General features: G+C 58.4%; 1 protein-coding gene across 1 annotated transcript in view; it reads left to right on the top strand.

The window, feature by feature from the left end:
* Window positions 1-14,466: 14,466 nt before the first annotated feature.
* RUNX3 (RUNX family transcription factor 3) overlaps window positions 14,467-22,005 on the top strand; it is a 38,113-nt gene continuing 30,574 nt past the window's right edge. Inside the window, exons 1-3 of the mRNA XM_059830875.1 lie at window positions 14,467-14,727; window positions 15,747-15,903; window positions 20,585-20,689. Coding sequence (XP_059686858.1) covers window positions 14,467-14,727; window positions 15,747-15,903; window positions 20,585-20,689 — 523 coding nt within the window. The remainder of the gene's footprint in view (window positions 14,728-15,746; window positions 15,904-20,584; window positions 20,690-22,005) is intronic.

Genomic DNA, 22,005 nt, shown 5'->3' with positions numbered 1-22,005 from the left:
CCACGTGCCGGGGGCCTGGCGCGCAGCACCACGTGGCCACGAAATCTGGTTTGCCTCCATTCATCCTCCACTCCTGGGGAAGGCTTGTGCGCTCGGAGCTCGCCGGCTCCTGATTGACTGTCAGTGGCTTTGCCTTTTCCAAGGGAACCCCGCTGACTGGTGGCATGTCTTTTTTTTATTTTTTTTTTAAAATATATTTGTGTGTGTGTGTGTGGGAACAAGTATAAATCCATTGTCTCTCATCACCTTGTTATGATCTAATAGGGGTAGAGAGACAGTGGCGTTCCCCTTTGCTGAGCACTTTAATTCATGATGATTTCTTAGACTTGATCTCCTCCGATATGTCGTCAGTGTTTGCGGTCCACTGTTTTGGCCGCGTACGGTTTGGGAAACAAAGAATGAGCTGTATGTTTGCAGGCTCAGATCCACACATGGTTGGCATTAGAAGCAAGAATGTGACTTCCCATCCGAAGCGACGAGCCCGAGTCACGGGCCACGCCGTAAATACTCCCCGAACGAGGCTGAGCAACGGAGGGGAGAACGTTGAAAAACCTGCCAGGAGGTTTCCAGGGGCATTGGGGGGCGATGGGGGCTCGGGGCTCAGCCCGGAGGATGCAGGTCCCCTCTCCCTCCTGTTGCAGGGCCCCTTTGCCCCCGATTTTTCTCCTGGGTGTCTCCAGGGTGGGAAGAAAATCTCGCTGCGGGGGTGACGTCCATTAGCCGTGCAGGCGATGCAGGATCCAGAGGGCTGAGCTCTTCCCCAGCGCTTCCCATCACACTTTCATTTTCCTTGGCTCTGGTGCTTCATCCCGGACGTGCTGGGGATGGAGCAGGCGCAAAGGCTGGGGCTGAATCCACGCTCCTGACCCCTTCATCCCAGAGATCCCAGCGGCCTTTAACGTCAATTCTTGGCCAAAACCCATCAGCCTTAATGTTAATGAGTTTAGCCTTAACATTAGCCTTCATTAGCCTATATGGAGGCTATCGGCGTTTGCTGGAGCACGGGGAAGCGCCCCGGACGTCAGCGCTGGCTGAAACCACGGACACTTCAGCCTTTTTGGTTGCAAACACAAACCCTCCTCCGCCCTCTGGACCTGCTGCCGCTCCCTGCCTTGTCCGGAAAAATTTCTCTCCATTTCCACCCATTTCTGCTTCTTCCCTTTGCTTCCCTTTGCTGCCCTGGCCTCGCCGGGGCAGCTGCTGCACCAGCGGCTGATGTGGTTTCCCGGCTGGTGGGGACGACGAGGCCCTTCGCTGAATCATCCCCGGGGAGCAGCTCCCTCCTGGGCACCCCCCGGCAGAGAAGGGCGCGTGGGAAGGGGGAACGGAGAGCCCCCACCTCCCACGCAGGGCACCGGCATCCCGCCTCGGCCGCTTCTGAGCGGGCAGGATGCGGCCCCAGTGCACCGGGTGCGCTATGGACCGTTGCGACGCTGTGATGCACTGACAGCCTAAAGCAACACCCAAGCTGGCCACGACAGCGGTCTGCGGGGTGCCAGGCACAGCCTTCGACCACAGCATTATCCTCCTCCTCCTCGGCTCTTGTCTTTCTAAAAATGCTTTAATTTTTTTTTTTTATTATTATTATTTTTTTTCAAGAAAGTGGGACAGGCGACGCGTCTGCAATCTGGGGGTATTTTCCATAACATAAACATATTAAAAAGAAAAAGAAAAGGGAAAATAAAAAGAAACAATGATTTTCCATTCCCACTGGAAGCAGCGAGTGCATTTGGAACATGAGGAACGTATTACTCAAGCTATTGTAAAATAAAATATAAAAACAACCAAAATAGGAGGAGAAGGGAGAGATTTAAAAAAAAAAAAAGGCCTCAGTTGGGAAGGGAGACACTGAAAAATGGGCTTTTTTTCAATAATCTCTGTTGTGCAGGAGGGCCCTGTAGAGACCCGACCTTTGCCTCTGGGATGGCCGGATCCTGGATGGAGGGATAAGAGGCTCCTGGGTTTGTATTTCCACTTGGGGAGGTGCAGCCCTCCCTGGGACGGCTGGGAAGGGACCTCCTGCCACCCTCGATGGTCCCATCACCCCAGCGAGGAGCGTCCCACGAGGGATTCGTGTCCCCGAGGTGCCACCAGTTTCACGGCCACGATTTGGGGCAGCGGGTGGCGAAGGATGCGCTAGCGGTGCCCCGAATCACCCCCCACCCGCCCCGCCGGGGCCCGGGGCACCGACCGCCCTCGCTGAGCTGTCACCGGTGCCTTTGGCATCGTGGTGGGGTTTGACCTCGTAACCACGGGCTGTCGGCGCGGGGAAGCCACGTGCCCGCGGGGAGCCCGGCCGGGAGGAGGCACCTTCCAAGGGTCTTTTCTCCTGGTAATGATGGGATTTAGGGCTCCGGGGCTGCTTTTGAATTTTTTTTTGCAGTCGCTATGTGTGTGTGTGTTTATGGCAGCTATATTGGGACGTGATTTCACAAGGCAGCATGGTTTTTGTTAAAATAGCTTCTAAAAAAATCAAAACGAAATGGTAGGAATGATGTTAGCGGCACAACCCTGGACCAAAGTCTGCCCTGGCTTCTCGCACCCTCTGCGCCTCCTGGGTCCCGGCCAGGGCTCGGTCTGGCATGGGGACAGACAGACAGACAAAGGGTGTCGCAAACTCTCCGTGTGCCAATGGAGAGCGCACCAGTGCCTGTGATTGCGGGACAGGGTGAGCTGGTCGTTAAAAGATACTCATTGTGTTAACAAACCTTGGTCAGGGCTTTGCAAGAGGTTTCCGGGTGCAGCACCAACATCCCGGGACAAAGCCGATCGCACAGGGTCCGTATGTCCGTTAGATGGGTGGTGGATAAATAGTGCTTCTTTTGCAGCTGGGGGGGGGGAGTTTTCTTGGAGGAAAACCTCAGCAAGCGACTGGAGCGGTTGCTTTCTGATCTCTGGAGAGAGCATGTGGGTTATTCCCGGGAGCGGCACGTTTCCTAACCAGCATCGCAGCCCGTGCACGCCTCCCATCCAGCCGCTGCCGCTAGCCAGGCTGTTACAGGAATATCCCCAGCTGTAGCGCGATTTCTCTCCCAATGAGAAGCCAAAAAGCTGGGGAGGAAGCTACATTCAATTACAAATGCTAAAAACTCCCACAAAAATTCCCTATTTCCATTCCTGCTCATATCGCTTACAAACTATTTAAAAGAATATTGCTCCCTGCATCCCACGCTCGGCGACGGTGGGTGCAAGCGAGTAGCAAGAAGATGCTTGAGCTGGGAGCGGGGCTGCGCATCGATGGGGCGCACAGAAAAGCCGGGGAGGTTGTTTCTTCACAGCCTGGCAGGCATTAAATGCCAGACATGGGCTGCGCCGTTTCCCTTTAAACTGGAAGCATATGCATGGAGATAATTTAAGGACAGAGCACGGTGCCGTGATTTCAGTGACTTGAAGTCAGGAATAAACTACTTAGCAGGGATTTGCGAAAGGCCATACCGTTTTCCCTCATTAGGAGAGAGAAAGTGCCGGCCAGAGAACGTAAAGACTAAATCAGATGTGCTGTTCCAAAATTAAGCCCTTGTTCTGCAGCTCCTTTGCACCACGCTGCATTTTACTGGCCATTTTTGTGCCCAATTACCTTGAACCCTGTAATTAAACACCTTTTTTTATTAGCCCTGGGTCGGTTTGGAAAATCTTGCCGAATGAGCGAGCCTACCATTTTTTTTCCATAAAACTCGGCAAAACTGCCAGGCTGGGAGGAGCAGCCCCAGCCCCGATTCCTCGTCCCTGGGCGGGGTGGTGGGACACCCACCAGCACCTCGGCCCCACTCCCATGGGGCTTGGATCCCATGCACGTGCTTTAAAGCTTCCTTACCTCTCCAGCTAATAGGGACTTCTAAGTAGCAAAGCCTTTCAGCCCCAAATTCACTCCATGTTAGTGTCGTGCATTTGTTTTCGCGCCTCGAGCTGGGCACAGAGCTTCACTTCACTTGGGTTTTCCCAAAATATCCCGTTTCTGCTCCCTGGTAGCTCCGCTTTCACCAAGCGTGGCAGCCCTGCGATCACAAGCAGGGGCTTGACCCGCTCTTGCAAGCCCGGGGGCTGCTGAAATCCATCACCGCGTGCTTTCTCTTGTCGGTTTGAGGACTTTTGGTCGGTTGTAGGAAGGGCTGAGTTTGGGTCGGGATTACGGAGATGTTTCCTGCTGGAGCGGGTGCTGGTGGGACCTCGGTGTGCATCGGGGTGTTGCTGAGAGCCGGAGCTGGGCAGTTCAGTCCCGAGTCCTCCATCCTGCAACTCTCCCCATCATCTTCCTCCCTCAGATGGAGGTCAGTGGGATAACAGATGAAATGAGATAGTTCCTGATCAGCCCAAGGTTTGGTTCACTCTTTCGAGCCCGAACTGTGCTGGCTGGCACCACCAACATGCGTTTTTCTCCTGCGATTGCAAGGGCTCCTTCCTGCTGTGACGCCAGAGTTATCGTCGTCATTTACTCTGAGACAGCAGTACAGGATATCATTAAAATGCAAAAAGGTTGCTCATATTTACGAGAAATAGGTGCCTACCCATCCTCCAGGATTTGTTTTGCCCAGCTATCTCGAGCCGGAGGGGACGTTACCCTTGAGCAATGTGGCTCTACGTGCTGTGGTTGGATCTGGCCGGGTGGAAGACAAATGGGGTTGGTTAACGGTGATGAAAGAAGCCCACAAAAAAAGTTGAATCTGTGGTGGTGGGAGGGATTGGGACCCACAAAGCCAAAGCTTTAGGTCCGTGGTGGGACAAGCAGGTCATCTACAATGCCAGCTCCCAGCACCTCCAACCCAGCTGCACCGGGAGCAGGACTCCCTTCGCAGGAGGGGTTAAATGGGACCAGCAGCGCTGGGATTCCTCTTGTGCTGCCTGGAAAGTCAACACACGCTTGGTGTAGGAGGTGGATTAGCCAAGCCCTTGAGGTGGCATCTTTTAGTCATTTCAAACCTCCTTCTTCCTCGACAGCCAGCAGATACCATTTAACCCAACGCCCTGCAGAAATCATTGCTCGGGCAGTCGTTCTCATCATCCCACCCCATGTCAGAGGAGATGAAATACCCTCATCACGTCCGACAAGAGCAGGGGCATTGGGATACGCTCCTGAGATGGGGAATTCACAGTTTGTCTCCCCAGACTTTCACCGGAGACATCCCACCTCCCATCCCCGACCACCTCTGTGGTTCCACTGCCACCGTTCAGCGGGTGAGCAAAGCCGAAACCTCGGCGCTGGGAGATGAAAAGACCCCGATCCTGCCGAAATCCAACCCGCTTGAATCCCACTGACATCAGTGGAAGCGGGGAGTGCTCGCTGGCGGCAGGATGGGCTCATGTTGTATCATGAAAAGCCAAGAATGCAAGTGCGAGCCTGCCGGGGCTCGGGGGGCTTTCCTGGGGTTAAGGTCACATCTGGGGGGGCTGGTTGAAATCGGGGGCTCCTCGGTGCCGGAGGTGGGATGCACACGTGGTGCCAGGACCGTGTTGTGTGACAAGGTCTGGTGCATGCGGTTTGCCGTGGCCGAGGGGTGGGAGATGGGGGAACCGACGTACTTGCCGGGGACCCCCCGCACGGCGAGTCCAGGGTCCTTGGGGAAGGCTGCGGCAGAGCTGTGGATTGAACCCAGACATCTTGCTTCCCCCACTAATGCCTTCTCCTGGGGCCAGCGAGGGCCCGCCACTCACTTAGAGGAGAAAATGTAGAAACATTCTCAAAACCCGCCAGTTTTGGAGGGTCAGGCAGGCGCGGAGCAGCTCAGACCCCAGGACATGGCTGCGGTTGCGTTTCACAGATAAGATCCCCTCTCTCCCCGCAGAGCTGGCTGCTCGTGCGAGACCGAAAGCCGCTACCGTTTTGTCTGGGCAAGTTCTCCATTTCTCTCGTCTCTAGCCCCAACCTGCCGCTGAACCGCCCCAACTTCCCGGGCTGCTGTCTGGGCCGGCGCGAGGAGCCTGCTCGTGGTGTCAGCCAGCTGACCCCGGCAGACAGGCACCTCCTGCTTGCATATGAACTTTTATAAGAAACTTCTGCAAAAAAACAAATGAGCTCACGCTGATGAGCACGGGGCCGGGGGTTTGACGGAGGCGAGCAGGCGCGGTTCCCTTTCCAGGCTGCTGGAGATGGATGAAGAGCAAACAGTGACTTAACAGTGGTCCCTAAATAACATCATGTTTGATTTGTCTGAGTTCATAGCCAGAAACCAGAAAAGTACCTTCTGCGTCGTTTTTAGCCTGTGACTAATTCCTCCAAGTCGGGGCTTTGTTCTGTGCCTAAAGGGATGCGTAAATGCTGGGTGAATTCGCAGGCTGAACCCTCGCGGGGGTTTGTTTTCTGGAGCTGCTCTACAACTACCAAACTTACCGGTCAGGGATGTTGGGCAAACTCGCACTGATAAGAGTTTTTACGGAAGGGCAAATATGAAAGCAAATGTTTGCAGCGGAAAAAATAATCCGAGGAAGGAGCAGAAGCAACGCAACCCAGAGCATATCTAGTCAAAGCGGCCCGACCACAGCCCTGCTGTGAAATAGCATCACCCGGAGCTATTCATAGAAGTGAAAGTAGTGAATAATTGCAAAAAGCAAATCAACCTGGAAAAAATGGTGCAGGCCTGCAGGAAAATTTGCAACTGGAACCAGAGGCCAGTTTTCTCAGAATTGCTTTGCTGTAGGCGAGTCGATGATGGCAGAGTTTGAGGTTGCTCCGTGGTGCTGCTGGAGGATCTTCGCTGTTTCTCCTGCGGGCTGCCACGAAGTTTGGCGGAGATGGCAGGAATCAGGGATCGATCACACAGGGATGATAAACGCCTCGCATGGGAAGAGCTGGTCCTTGCCCTGGACCTTATTTTTTGTGGAAAAGGGCCAATGTGTTGCACTGACAGAAATGTTCGGGATGCGATCACGGCACTGGCATTGCAAAAGGGCTGCCAGCCAGCCCGAACCTCACCTGTGTCTTCTGCCTTGAGCTATAAGGTGGAGTTCATGAGCTGTGTGTGCCGGTGATTCCATGGCCAAGCTGCTTGAGGAGCAACCCGAGTGAGGTGGACCTGGGGTGACAACTGAACGCAGAGATGCAGGATCTGCCCGCGGGGCTGAGCAGGCAGCTGCCCGCAGGCGACCTGTGCGCTGCCGGCCGTTTGCTCACGCTCCAGCATCGCAACAGGCTGGAGAAACGCACTGCCAGCCTCCTGTTTGCATTCCTCCAGCTGTATGCGATGCTGCTTGGTGCAGACCTTGCAGCTTCATGGGGCTCCGTTGCCACAGTTGGTCCCGTTCCTCCCGTCCCTGACCTCCGCCTTTAAATATCAGTTTTGGGAGCTTTTCCAAACCATTCTCTTGCTGGTGAACAACTATCAGACACCCTGCGCTGGCACTGCTCTGCAAAGCTCATCTGCCTGCAGACAGGTGGGGAAAACCCTCGTGTGGATGAAAGCTGCTGGATTAGGCACATTTATAACCCACGCATTTATAAAACACCTCCTGTGATCTGCCTCCCTCCCAACCCGCCGGCTCTGCCTCCGTCAGGGCTCAGCCCAGGCAAGAGAAATGGGGTAACCACCTCGGGGGGAAGATGGGGAGAGCATTGGGGCTGAGACAAGAGGGGAGGAGATGCCCATGCCGGTGTCACCACTGGCCACCACGGCGTGCCGGTGGCTCTCCTGGCGAGGCATCACAGGCTGAGGTTTTGGGGGGAAACTCTCCACCTCCAGCAAGAGGATATTCCAGGAAGGGCTTTGGAAATTTAGCAAAGCCTCCGCGAGGCATCTCCGCTGCCCTGTGGTCAGCCAGCGTGAGGCGGCAGGACCCCATCATCATCTTCAGAGCAAGATGCAAACGATGCACGAGGCCACCGTGGAAAACACATCTGTGGGCTGCCTGGTTAAAGAGGTGTCTGGGGCTCTCGAATCAGTGGGGTGCCCTCGGGGTGACCGAGCTGGGTTCCCTTTGCGATGCCAGTGTCCCACAGGGAAGTTAAATGGACAGAGTGTGTTTGCACTTGCCTGTAAAGATGCTTTTGCTGAGACGTGACCCTAAGATGCTCTATCAGACCTGAACCAAAAGGGAAATTGGAGTTCCCTGTCTGACGTCAGCACCCGTCGCAGGCAGCTGCCAGCCCCCTCCTGCCCTCCTGACGGGGGGAGCACCCGTTTCTGTCCCCACATCCGAGGGGTATTTGCAGACATCGCAGCCCTGAAGCAGCTAAACCTTTGGCCGAGGTTTGCGAACAGCCACGTGCCCTTCGCAGGGAGGTAGGTGAGCCTGCGGGAACGTGAGCGGTTCCCAAGGTTCGCTTTCTCTCTTTTCACGGTTGACTTCCCCAAAGGGATCGCTCGGCAGCCAGAGCCCGGCACAGCCTCGCTTCACCCTGCCAGGGCTCAAGCATGTTTCGGTGTGTGTATGCGAGACCCTTCCCCAAGGGTCCCTGCAGTCTCCCTGCTGCCCTGCAAACCTCAGCAGGGAGCTCCCGTTTGATACCCAGCATCACCCCAACATTTTGGACCAGGCTATAGGGAACAGCAGTGAAAAATGCTCTTGAGGAACCCCCATTGCACATTCAGCCCCCATACAGGGATAGGAGATTGATTTTCCCACCCCACCAGGGATGGGGATGAGCGATGGGGCAGTTTTCCCAATGCACAGCTATTTTCCAAGGCAAGAAACAGCTTTCTGCAGCCTTTTCTGCAGCCTTTTCATGTTGCAAGAGTGCTTAGCTCAGCACGTGCAGGAGGATTTCCTTGTGCCCCGGCCCTCGGCGCTCTGCCCGGGAGCCCTTCTGTGACAGCAACTCCTCCGAGCGCCTCTCCTTGCAATTAGAAATCATGTCGTGCTTTTCTGTGTCCACCCCGTTGTACTTTTCTCGCCGTCATGTGCCTTTCGGTTCCTCTTTCCACCATCCAGACATTTCCCCTTTTTCTTTCCTTTGGAATTTTTTTTATTTCTCCCTTTGTCGCGTTTTGGGTTTTGAAGGGCTCGGCACCGTCCCAGGCTCCGGCAGCACGGCCGCAGGACGGGCGCTGCCCGGGACCCCGGCGCTCAGTCCCTCCCCTCGTGGTTTCAGCTGTGCCGGGCTCTGGGGGCTCCGGGGAAGGTCCGTTCAGGGGTCCCAGGAGCCCCACAAAACACTCGCCACGAATTCAACCATCTGCCGTCCAACACGGGGAACGGACACGCTGGAGATGTCTCCGTGGAAGAAGAGCCCTCATTCCCCATAGGGTCTGGCACGAGGCACCGCACTCCCCTAAAACTCCTCTGAAACCCCCGAAGAGAGAGAAACTCCCATGAACTTGAATAGCTCTGAACAAAGCCCAATGTTTCCAGTTGTGCTATCCACCTTTGGGCATTTTTGGAGGAGATGGGATGTCCTTAGGTGCTCCATAACCTTTGCATGAATAGTTCCTTTTCTCTGCATAAGCACATTCTTAAAGGAGCATTGGGCTTTCATTCTCCACTTACTTCAACCGTCGTACTTCTCTGTTCACTTGTTTAAATCAAGCATAAAGCTCTAACTGTTCTTTGAATATTTATGACTAGTTTTTATCTCATGCCATGCATACAAAACATACTTGATTTCTTTCCTAAAAGTTTTTTCAAGTGCAAAGTTTTAAAAACATGTGGCTTTTATTGCAGGCAGGAATGAATAACAGCATTCCACCAGTAACCACATTAAATGGAACAGTAATATTCATATGCGTAAGGGCAAAAGCTGCCTTGTTTCCTATTTGCAGTTGAACTCTGAAATTAATTAAGAACTAAAAGGATCTGACAGTCATTAGGATCTTTTAAAAAGGAGTGGAAGTGGCAGATGGGACCCACGCTCCAAAAAGCTCGGCCGTGCTATCAATAGCACAGAGGATGTGAGCCCTGGACATGCTCCTCATTGTCGGGCCGTTGTGGGGAGAGGAGAATCGCGGTCCCGAACAATGAAGAATGGCACTTTCGTGACTTCAGAACCGCAGGATTCACGTCAATCGCACTCGTGCTCCGAAGTCACTTCGCAGCTTTTGCAAACCCCATCTCATCCCGTCGGCGCTGCACACGCTCGAGTATTTGTGCTACGCCCGGAGCGCAGGGTGCCTGCCAAGGGCTGGTGCCGGGGGAGCGGTGGGTCCTGGCTCCCCTCGCGCGCTGTTTAGGGAGACGATAAATCCCCCGACGGCAGCGGCGTCGCCCCTGATTCACCCCGGTGCGTGCGCCTGGGGCTCACCGCTCTGGTCCCCGAGTGGCCGAGGATGCGTGTGTGGGTGCACGCGCGTGTGGAGTGTCTCCCTGAGGATGCTGGTTGAAATGAGGATTGGTAATAAAACGCACTGGTGTAAAATGGGGGGAACTGGGAGGACAGGCAAGCCCCAAAACTGTAAGGAGAGTCAACCACCACTTCTCCGGCCGTGGCCTTTTCTAGTCAGTCAAATGACGGTGAACGAAACCTGGCCCCAGGCAACCAGGTGGGAATCTCATGTTGATTTTCCCTGGTGACAGCATTTCATGCCAGGATCCGAAACTCTTGCTAAAATCTTCCTCCTCCTCTCGCTGCCCCAAGCAAGGATGCTGGATGCCAGGCGCCAGGGCTGCGTATGCAGACGGCAAGGTGAATTTGGGCAGCCGGGGCTCCCGTGGGGTTAACGGATGTCCCGGCTCAGGATTTGACAGCAAGCTGCAGCCCTGGCCCTGGAAGCGGGTGCTGAGAAGGGGTTCCCCCGCTGCGGGTGTCGCCCAAGCCCGGGGCGCAGCGGCCGCTGAGCAGGGCCCGGTGCAGCCCCGCTGGAGGCGTCGACAAGCCGGTCTCGCAGCTGGTCCCTCGCCCAAGCACCGGCTTCCCCCTGATTTATGTCTGGGGCAGCCGCTGCCTTTTCTCCCCCCCCCAGTTTCCCCTTATTTCTTCCCCTGAGCCCCGCAGCTTCCTCCCGCAGGAACCTCTGCCTGTAATTGCCCCGTGGGAGCCCGTTTTAGCGGTGACACTCAGGGGTTAAAAATTGTCACCATCGTGCACCCCATTGGACCCAGCATCTGTTGTTTGATTTATGAATGAATAGCACGCTCCCTCCCTGCATGCTGCTCTCAGATCCCCTTCCCTTAACTACAAAATAGATCCAGACACCCGCATGGCCCTACTGAGCGCCGCGCTCCTGAGAGCTCTGAGGCAGAGTTTGCGATGAATTTTTAATAGAAAACTTCCTATAAGCCCCTGCGCTCGCTTCCTCGCCGTCGAAACGAGAGGCTCTGCTGCTAAATAGCAGCTCAAATGAATTAGAAACTACAGAGGAGCCTGTAAGGGAAGTAATCCCAGCGAGTAATGATTTAAAGGGCCGCTGACCTCCCTGCGATGTGAACAGTAGCTTTTAAGTATTTGAAAAGAGGCCCATGCAAATCCGGGGTCTTATACTCTATTAACCTCCCCTGGAGCGCAGGGAGGGTGGAGGAATAATCCCCACGTGTCGATGTCTCCCGGTTTGCGGAGGACCGGAGTAGCGTGAGGTTTGCCCCCCGACCGAGACTCTGAGTCCTGCGGTGCCGAAAGGGATCATTTAAATGGAAGAGAATTCCGGCGAGGGCACGGTGCCGCGGGTCCCCATCGCTCTGAGATGGCTTTACTCGCTTGAACACCCCTTTGCAGAAACAGCGGCTGGGTTGCTTTGCCGGGCTCTGCACCTCCGGGGGTCACCAGCCAATTTGGGGTTGGGGGGAGCCCGGTTGGGCGCTGTGCTGTGGGTCTTGGTTTTATTGCTGCAAGGTGGCATCTGCCTTTGCCCCTGTGCAGCGGAGCAGTGCAGGGCCACGCAAGGGGTTACGGAGGTGAGTCTGCATCCCATGGGTCCGAAGACAAGAACAAGTCAGGGTGGGAGGGCAGCGGGTGCTGGAGAGAGTGGGCTTTGGGGAGGGAAGAGGACACGGTACCCGGCGCACCCGGGAATACATTGGTGACCGACTCAGGGTGCCTTGGGGAGGTGAGGACAGCGAGGCGGTGTGATGAGGTGCCCTTTCCAACAGGTTGCTCCCAGTATAAATAGGGATTAAAGGGGTGGGTGGCAGCGCTGCGAGCGGCCACTGAAGGGATCCAGCAACCAAACCGGGAAGGGCAGGGATTTAAAGGCAGGAAACCTGGAAACGAGCGTCGTGCTGCAGGGAGGCAGCTCTGCCCTGCTGGGACCGAGCCCGAAATCACTCGGTGGAGGCTTGCGGGACGGGGCGGGCAGCCGCGGCGGGGCTCTACCTGCCCCTGCAGCGACACCCGCCCTGCACGGCTCCCGGGGCTGCAGCTCCCGGAGGGGGCGGCGACCGGGTGACACCCCCAGGGCTGCGCAGGGGGGCGGGGGGGGGGGGGTCGGATCAGCAGCGGGGAGAGGCAGCGCCTTGCAGCGGGCCGGGCCGGGGCCGGGCCGGGCCTCCCCGTCGCGCCCGCCCCGTCGCGGAGCCGCCACGGCGGAGCCTCGGCGCCAACTAGCGGCCGCGCCGACGCACTGCAGCTCGCGCGCATGCGCGGTGTGGCCCCCCCCTCAGCCCCTCCGTGTCCCCCCCCCGCCCCGAGGGGAGTACCGGCGGGAGGGCCACCGGGGTGGGGACGTGCCGAGCCCCCGGCAAACCCCGGCGTGGGGCCGCGGCGGCCCGGCCCGGCGGGTCCTCCCCGCCCGCAGCTCTGCCCCCTGCTCCGGGTTTTGTGTGGGTCCCCCCCGCTGCTGAAACGGGGGGTGAAAAATAGAACCAAACCCGGCTTTCACCTAAAAAGGGCAGGATTGCAGCGCCGGTAACTGCGGGAGACGGCCCGACACGCGGGGCTGGCGGCCGCCCCCCCGGGCCCCGCCGCCCCCCGCGGCCGGTTGGGCTCGGAGCTGCCCCCGGCACCGGCTTCGACGGCCCCGGCTCGCCCGGCGCGGCTCCGCGCGCTGCCCCGGTTGCTAACGGGGCGCTGCAGCGGGGGAAGCTCCGCTCCTCCTGCTTCAAAAACCAAAACCCAAACCTATTTTTGGTTTTCTTTTGGGCAAACACGGGGGTTGCGGGGCTTGCGAGCAGCGGGACGCGGAGCCCGGCCCGGGCTCGCCCCTCCGGGCACGGCGGTTGCGGGGGAAAACGTGTCCTTAGTTTGTGGAGGGAGTTCGGGCAAAGGGGGTTTGGGGGTGTCGGGGTTTATTTGGGTCTGTTCTCAGGAAAATTGCCTTTCCCACCGCGCAGCGCGGAGCCGGGAACGCGGCGGCCCGGCCGGCTCCGCTCCGACGGGCCGTCCCGGGCCCTGAAGAGCACCGGCAGCGCTCAGGCGGAGCTCAGCCCCGCCGGGAACCGGTCGGGCAGCGCGGGCAAAGCCGCCTCCGCCGCGCCCCCCGGTTCTGCCCCCCGCCCGCCCCGCGGGTCGGCCTTTCCGCGGCCGGGGCGCGCTGGGCAGCCGCCGAGCGGAGCGAACCGCCGCCTTCGTTGTGTTCCCGCAGCCCCGGTGGCTTCGCTACGAATTTTCTCGCCAACGATTCCGGCCGAGGCCGCCGGCCCTGCCCGCAGCCGCAGCCCCGGGGGAGCTGCCGGGGGCGCCGGGCGCTGCGGACGCCCCGGGACCGCCGGAGATCCCGGCGGTTTTCATTGTTTTGGGGAGGGCAGAAGGCGGTGGTTGGGGAGCAGCGGTTTCCAGCGCAGGCCGTGGGACGAGCCGCCCCCCTCGGGGAGGCGTGGGCCGGTGGTCCCCCGCGGCTGCCCCGCGGCCGCGGCTCCCCCCGTCCCGCCGCGGCCGAGCCACCGCGGGGGCCGCGGGCGGCGGCAGCGGGAGCGCTTCGCGGCGGGGAGGCGGCGGGGGACGAGCTGTGCGCCCAGCCGCTCCGCACGGTGGCGGCTCCGGCCCCAAACCGGCCGCATCGCGCCCCAAAACCCTCCGGCGGCGGCGGCGAGGAGCCACCGGGGCCCCGACGTGCGCCCGCCCCGGCGGGCCAGCCCAGCGGGGGCGGGGCTCCCGGCGGCCACGCCTGTTTTAGGCCAGGCCACGCCTCTTTCAGCCTTGCCCCCGCCCCTTTCGGTTGTGGTCACGCCCCTTCGCCCCGCAGGAACCGGGTGGTGGGAGGGGGGAAGGACCCCCCGCGGCCGCCCCATTGGCGCGGCGCCCCGTCCGTCAGGGCGCGGCCCGCCCCCCCCGGGGCCGGCAGTAAATACGGTACCGGGCGGCGCGGCTGACACTTGGGAGCTGGTTTCGGGGCCGCCCGGCGGAGGGGACCCGCCTGCAGCCGAGGCCGCCCGGCCGCGACGTGGCTCTGCCGGGGCTCCGCGCCGCCTTTCCCCGGGCGGGGCGGACGGGACCGCAGCGAAACCGCCGGGGACGAGCCCCGGAGCCGGGCGGGAGCGAACACCCCGCACCGCTTTCCCCGCCGAGGACGGCGATCTGCCGGGACGGAGCGAGGCAGCGCGGGGCCCGGCCGCCGCTGCCCCCGCCGCGCCCCGCCGCCGAGCCCCGCCGCAGCCGAGCGGTGGGCGCCGGGCCCCGCCGGGCCCCTCCTCGTCCCCCCCGGCCGCGGCGGCTCCCTGACGCCCGCCGTTGTGATGCGTATTCCCGTAGACCCGAGCACCAGCAGGCGCTTCACACCCCCCTCCACGGCCTTCCCCTGCGGTAAGATGGGCGAGAACAGCGGGGCGCTGGGGGCCCCCGCACCGGGCGCCCGGGCTCGGCCCGAGGTCCGCTCCGTCGTGGATGTACTGGCCGACCACGCCGGCGAGCTGGTGCGCACCGACAGCCCCAACTTCTTGTGCTCGGTGCTGCCGTCCCACTGGAGGTGCAACAAGACGCTGCCCGTCGCCTTCAAGGTAAGCCGGGAGCTCCGGGGGGGGGGGGGTCGGGTGGCCCCGGTGGCCCGGAGGGACCGGCTCGGCCCCGGGCTCGCCCTCCGCCCCGACCCGCTCGGCTCTTCCCTCCGCCCCTTGCGCTTTACCGCGGCCCTGACATCACCTCCGCGGGAGCGCGGTTTATTATTTTTAATCAAGTCTCCGCATTGCCCCGCGGTCACGGCATCTTAGATATTCCGTACAGTTAGGAGCTCTCAGGCACCTTTGAAGTTTAATGGGAGCGGAGGTTAATTACCTTCCCGGGAGAGGGAGAGAGAAGCGGGGAAGGCAGATCTAATCTGCAAAAAGAAAGCACAGAGCAGGAGCACCGGCACCGGGGCTGCGCTGCCCGGGCTCCCGGCGGCCGCCCGGCTCCGCTCCCGCCGCGACCCGACGGGGCACCCCCGGGCCGGGCATCCCGGGGCTCGGGGCAACGGGGCTGAGGCGAGGAAAGCCAAAAAGGCAGCGGGGGGAGAGGCGGGGGCAGCCGGGCAGGACGGCGGCGGAGTCCCGGGGAGCCCGGCGGGGGCGGGGGGGGGGTTGCAAACCGGGTTCCCCCGGGCAGTCCCGGCGCCGGGAGCTCGGGGTGCTGCTCCCCGGGCGGGGGGCGGGGGGGCTTCTCCGCCAGCCGGGCACAGGCTCCGCGCCCCCCCTCCGCGGCCGCGCAGCGCCGCCGGTTCCCCGCTCTTCCCCCGGGCCGGGAGCGGAGCTCCGTGGCCGCGGGCGCGGCCGCCCCGCGCTCGGCAGCGCTTTTATTTTCTCCGCCGAACGAAACAAAATAGAAGCGCGGTTCCCCCCGGCCCGCCCCGCCCCGCGGAAGCCCCTCGCTCCTTTTAACCCCTTTTTTTAGCTCTTTTCCCCCTTCCCCCGCCGATTTTCCAGCCTTCCTCGGGGGCTCGCGTTGCTTTTGGTTTTGCTTTGGGTTTGGGGGGGGGAACCGTGGGGCAGGTTGGCTCCGACCGCGGTTAATTCGAGCCTCAAATGCCCCGGTCCTGCCCTAGGTCGTAGCCCTCGGAGATGTGCCCGATGGGACGGTGGTCACGGTGATGGCAGGGAACGACGAAAACTACTCGGCGGAGCTCCGCAACGCCTCCGCCGTGATGAAAAACCAAGTAGCAAGATTTAACGACCTCAGATTTGTTGGGAGAAGCGGCAGGGGTAGGTACCGGCCGGGAAATGGTTGGCCTTTTTATTTCGGTTTTGTTTTTTTAAGAGAGGGGAGAAAAGAAAAAAAAAAAAAAAGGTTTTATTTTTATTTTTAGCGGCGTATTTCTCGCGGGCCGGTGGTTTCGTTGCTGCGGAGGGAGGAACTCCCCAGCCCCGAAGCGGTTCGCGGGAGGGATGCGGGAGGGATGCGGGAGGGATGCGGGAGGGATGCGGGAGGGATGCGGGAGGGATGCGGGAGGGATGCGGGAGCATCCCCGGCCGCCCCCCGCAGCGCAGCGGCCCCGCCGGCGGCTCTGCCCCGCTCGTCCCGGGGCTTCCCCTCCGCCGAGGGGTCGGGAAAAGGGGAAAAAGACCCCAACCCCCCAACCCCCTCGCTGTAAAACCTCGGCGGGGCGGGGGGGGGGGGGGGGGGGTGCCCCAGTCCTCCCCAGTTTACCCAGTGGGGTGCTCGGTGCCTCCCCTCCGCAGGTGAACGCGCTCAGGGGTGAGAACCCGCCCGGCTGCTCGTCCTCTGAACGGTGAAAAACGTTTTAAAGGCAAAAAACGGTTTAAAGGCAAATCCGCTGCAGGGCGGGGGGCGGGGGGGCTCTCACCGGGGGCTGCGGGCGCAGGGCAGAGCGGTGGGTGCGGGGGGGGGGGGGGAGGTCCGCTCGTTGTCTCCCCGCTCGTTGCACGGAAAAGCGAGAGAGAAATGGGACTTTCTGCCCGTCCAGGTCGGCTCTTATTTAGCTTGAAACGGGTTTTTTCAAAACAAACCGTCGAGGGAACGGGGCTGTGCCTCCCGCGGGGGGGGAGAACCCCTGGAAGGGCTGCGCTGCCTGCCCTTCCCTCCCGGCCCCGGCCCACCTGCATTTCAAAGGGCAGAAATAGAATTTCAACACTTCCTCACCGAGAAACACGGCAGATCCAAGCGCTTAATTTAGGGAAAAATAAGACTATTTTAATGGCCATGTGGCAGCATTTTCTGAAGGGCTTCGGACGTACACACACAATGTCAGATATATTTTGACTTCTCTGCATTAATTAAAAGCAGTGATGTTGGGAATTATTTGCATGTAATAACTGTTTACTTGTTCCTCTTTATGAAACTTGAATAGTTTACATTCTTTCATACATTTCCTTTTTCCTGTTGGCTCCTTCTCCATGTTGCAGTTTCTTTAAAACTCTCCACTTAACTGGTTGCAGGTTGATGGATGGAAAATGTTTTTCTTTTATGAATTAAGCTTTCATTTCTGTAATCAATTATTCTCTTAGGCTCTTTTCTTTCTGGTTTGGTTTTTTTTTTTTCATCCTCCGTACACAAATTTCCAAACTGAATGCAACCCAATCTCAGCTTGACTCTTGAATTCATTATTAACTTTCTTCCTCTGCAGTCCCGAGCTCTGAATGAACAGTAGTTTACAGTCTCAGAAAGCACTTGGGCGAACGGTCTCCTTCCTCGGGCAGAGTCCTGGCAAATACTCATTACAGCAGTGGAAACACCTCCGCTGCCTCTAACGGGCTTCGGTGCGAGGAACATAACACAAGTGCTGAATTACTTTTATTTATTTTTTTTACGTATTCTGGTGGGATGAGGCTTTGTAACATTCGCAGAGAAATAACCCCATCGGGGCTCCCTGGGGCTGGCGGCACAGCGGGGTTTTCTCGCAGCGTGAAGCGTGGGTTTAGTTCCCCGTGGATGGCGGTGCTTTCCCGGCAAGGGGCTCTTCCAGACCTAGTTAGTGTGAAAAATCGTTTTTATTCCGTTTTTATTCTGGGTCTCACACTTGCTTTCCCTTGTTTGGCTTCATTTCGGTGCTGGTTTCGTTTATTCTGGCAGAAATCTGGATTCGCTGCAAAATTATTTTGTCGGAGCAGAGCTTTGTGTGTGTAAATCCGATGCGTGGACGCGTGGGGCTGTAACCACACACCGCCGGCCCCCGTGGGCAGCCCGGCCGCCTGCCCGAGCGGCTCTCGTTTTGAAAACGTCACTTGTTTTCATGAAAACATGATACCTTTATTTTTTTTTTTAGTATTAACGTATCTGGGATCATTCCCCGGCAGTGTGAGCTGGGAAGAGCAGGTCCTTAATCCCCCCCTCCAAAATTACCATCTCCATGCGCAAGACAAAGGAAGGACCAGTTTCCCCCTATGCTTTCCTCTAAAAAAAAAAAAAGAAAAACAACCAAACCCCCCCTTTTCTGCTCAGATTGCGCTTTCTAAAATGAAAGCCAAGGCCAGCGAGGTGCTGCGATGCCCACTACACCCCACCGCCAGCTCTCCCGGCTGGAATATCCCCCCCGGAGCATCCCACGGAGCCGTGGGTGCTCCCAAACTCACCCAGGAGCCGGGATCCAGCCCCACGCAGCCGGCGAACGCGGGAAGGAGTAACCTCAGGCCGGCTCCCCGAGAAGGCGGGAAATGAGTCAAAATGATGCTGAGTAATAATTGTCATTTTTCGAGTCATGGGAGGATTTTTGAGAGCTGTTAAGAGACGCAGAAACGGCCTGGCTGGCTCCGCGCCGCGGCCGTCCTCCCTGGAGAGGGATTCGTATCTGCAGTGAGCGGGGAGAGGCGGAGGGGGGGGAACCGAAATGCAGGGAAGTTATTTCACGTGGAGAATAAAAATTTAAGTATAATTAAAAAAAGAAAATAACCAGCTGCAGTAGTAAGTGGGGCGCAGAGCTGCGGGGCTCAGCTCCTCGGGCGTGCGGGAGGGTTGTGTGCCTCCCCAGCCGGCTGCGTGCAAACCAAGGGGCTCCCTCCCCTTGCCTCTCCTCCCGTGGAATTTCCTAAATAATTGCTCCTAATAATCCTCATGGCCACACTCTGGTTCTGCAAAGCTTTTTGCCAATAAATACTCGGCGTTGGTTGGTTTTTACGTGGCCGTGCAGGGGGCCTGGGAACCTTCGTGTTCCGCAGGCTGCGGCAGCACGGCTCTTCCGTGCAGGTTGTCAGCGTGACTGTTTCACGGAGGATTAAAATTGTATTTGGGAGGGTAAAAAAGAAAAAAAATAATGCTTTTTGTGCAGTGTTTAGTCCTGTTTTGAAAGCTGAGGGAAGGCATGGATTGATGCTCGCTGTCTGCTTTACAGCCAGCATTTTCCGCCCCCCCCCAACGCTCCCGTAGAGAAACTCTCCCACCTGGGATAATGATAATTGCAGGATGTTCTCCGGAGGAGATAATTTCATTTTTCCGTTTATTCTTTTTTCCTTCTACCTGTATAAATACTGTTTTGTTTTGCTGTGGATATTCTCAGGTTCAACCCTGTAGATAGATGATGGTCGGGATCTGAAAACCCCTAATCCCCTTAGGGGAAAAGGGAAAGGAGGTGGTTTCTTACTGCATTTATTTGTGAAATAAAGGCTTGGAGGGAGCTAAGGGCTGTTGCACGGGCATTTCCAGCCTGATTCCTGCTGGGGTTTATACCTCTGAAATACTCGATACCTTTGAAATCCTGCGGTGATGGCTCTTGGGGGGTCGGTTAGAGCGGTTTGTTCCCTTGCATGTGCAACCTCCTCCCTTCACCCAAGGGAGTCCCGAATCGGGGAGGCTGCGGGAGAGCGGAGGCTGGACATGGAGTGGGTGATGGCAGCCGAGATCCGGCAAGGAGAGGGCAGGGGGGTGGGGTGAGGATGCCAAGGCTGCAGGAGGTGACTGGGTTTGGGATAAGGGTGGGTTCTGGGAGAGGAAGAGTGGGGTGGCACATGGGTGTAGGGGTGATAACACCCTCCGTGACGCCAAAAGCGTTTTCGGGCTGCGGATGGAAACCTGTTCTGCCAGAGCAAGGGGTCGTTGCGTTCTTGCAAAATTGGGCTCCCAAGAGCTTTTCACTGCTTTACCCTTTTTTTTTGGTTTGTTTGTTTAAAAGGTGACAAGCTCAGTGCTTCAAAAGCATCCCTGAAAGCCCCCGTGACGGTATCCGACCCCTTTCCCAGCAGCAAGCTGGGAGAGGGGGACAGTCCCCGCAGCCAGCGGGGCCACCTGTCTGGTGGCCACTTCTGGTGGCCAAAGCTGGCTGGAGGCAGTTCCCACTTTGAAATTTCCAGTTTCTGGCCCTGGCCCTCGTACGTGGGCTGCGAGTGCCCGTACGGCCGAGAGCCCGGCACAGCTCCCCTCCAAACGTCCCCGTGTGGGTGCATCCGACGGGCCAAAGCCACCAGGATTCCCCCGCAGCCCCCAGCACCCATCACCTGCAGACTGATGCCATCTCACCAGCTTGCTCCCGCAGGAGCATCCCATGGGAGTCAGGACCCAAATCTGTCCCTTGCAGAGGTGGTCCCACATCCAGCGCTGCGTTTCAGGGCTGGATTCCCATGGGAAAAGGGGAAGCATCTGAGCGGGAAGGCACCAGGAAGCTGCTGTGGGTGGAGGGGTCGATATGGGGACAGGGTGTGTGGGGGGGGACAAGTGACTTTTCCATCCAGGAAGGTCCTGGCTCCCGCTCTGAACCGGGTCCAAGCCTCTCTCTGCTGCAGCCAGCTGAACCCCAGCGGGATCCGGCCGAGCTTTGTGCCTCGGCAATAGTGTCTCATAAAATTAAATGATGTGTGTGTTGGAGTTCGGTGGATGTGGATATTTGTGTCTGAGCTTGCTCCAGCAGGAGCCTTTCGCTCCCGCAAGAGCTGAACCCATGTGAATATCCTCATTTCTTTTGTTGTTTTTCTTTTTTTTTCCCCCCACCCTCCTTAGGAAAAAGCTTCACCCTGACGATCACCGTGTTCACCAACCCCACCCAAGTCGCTACCTATCACCGAGCCATTAAAGTGACTGTAGACGGACCCCGGGAGCCACGAAGTAAGTGATGTGTTTTATTTGGCAGCCAGTGAGAAGCGCGGGGGGGTGCAGGGGGCCGAGCTCTCCGTGGCCGAAGGATGCAGGACGCCTCTGCGGCCGGGCAAAGCCAGCCGCGGCGGGCACCCTTTGCAGCGTGCAGAGCTAACGAGACGGCGTTGGCGTGGCCGAGCGAGCCCCGAGAGCGCCGGCATGGCTTGGCTGCTTTTACTTTCCCCGCACAGCGGAGCGCGGCGTGTGTCCCTGCTTGCTCTTGCCACGCTCCGTATCCCACCCGTGGAGGGATGGTTTTATAGCTCCGGTCCTCGTGGTGGTTGGGATATAGGGAAAAATGCTTTGGGCTTCGAGAGCAAAAATACGAAGGACTCGAATCTGGCGGTGCGCAGGGCGTTTCGGGGGGGTTGCAAAGCCAGAGATGCTGTGCCCGGCTTCGGAGGCTGACCTGCTGATGATTAAACTAAAAAAGTTTGCAGGTTTCCTCCACACCGTGCTTTATTTGCCTGTCTGTCCGCACGGGCCCAGGAGAGCTCGGCGAGCGCCTTCCCGTTTTGGTTAGCGGTGGTTTCGCTTTCGGGTTGTCAAAGGCTCGGGCTGGCAGCGCCCGCGGCCGGGGGCTGCGTTGCTTGAGAAAACCAAAGAGACGATTCAACCGCAGAAACGTCTTTCTGTTTTGATCGGGTAGGCTCTCCGGGATGCGGGACGGTGCCTCGTGGTTGAGGGTGGCTCTTTGCAAAGGCGGCTGCGAACAGCCCTCGCTGGCTTGGTTTTTGGCTTCGGGCTGGTTTGAGCTCACCTTGGCACCTCCCGTGATCCGAGGAGTGTGGGGAAATGCTCCGGTGCTCTCGGCTGGAGGAGCTTCCTCTTTCCATGAGTATTATAAGCTCTGGGGGAACCCCTGTGCGGTGGGACCTCGTCCCCAGGGCCTCCATCTCCGGCTTTTTGCTCTGGCTTCGCCTTCCTGCTCGCTCAGCACCACGCCGGGGACTATAAAGCGGAGTTTGTTCCCTTCGCGTGTAAAGCTGTCAGTGCCCAAATTGAAGGGAAACGGTTTGATCCTTCTAAATATGCTTTCGAAAATATTTTCTGTTGATGCTGTCGTTGGGCCATCGGTGCCCCTTGATGTCAGGCCAGGTGGAGGCTGTTACCTCGGCGAGGGGGTTTTATTTGCGTCGGGGTTTGTTGGATTTTTCTTCCCACTTGATTTTTATTTTGGAGCGCGAGAGGCTTTACAGGAGCCTGTCGAGCTGTCGGGCTGGATTTGCAAAACTGGCATCCAGGCGATGCAACGCTGTTGTTTTTTTTCTTTTAAGCCAGAAACA

This window comes from Gavia stellata, chromosome 29, assembly GCF_030936135.1.
Source record: "Gavia stellata isolate bGavSte3 chromosome 29, bGavSte3.hap2, whole genome shotgun sequence".
Taxonomy (NCBI): Eukaryota; Metazoa; Chordata; class Aves; order Gaviiformes; family Gaviidae; genus Gavia; species Gavia stellata.
This window is presented reverse-complemented; position numbering and strand designations above follow the sequence as displayed.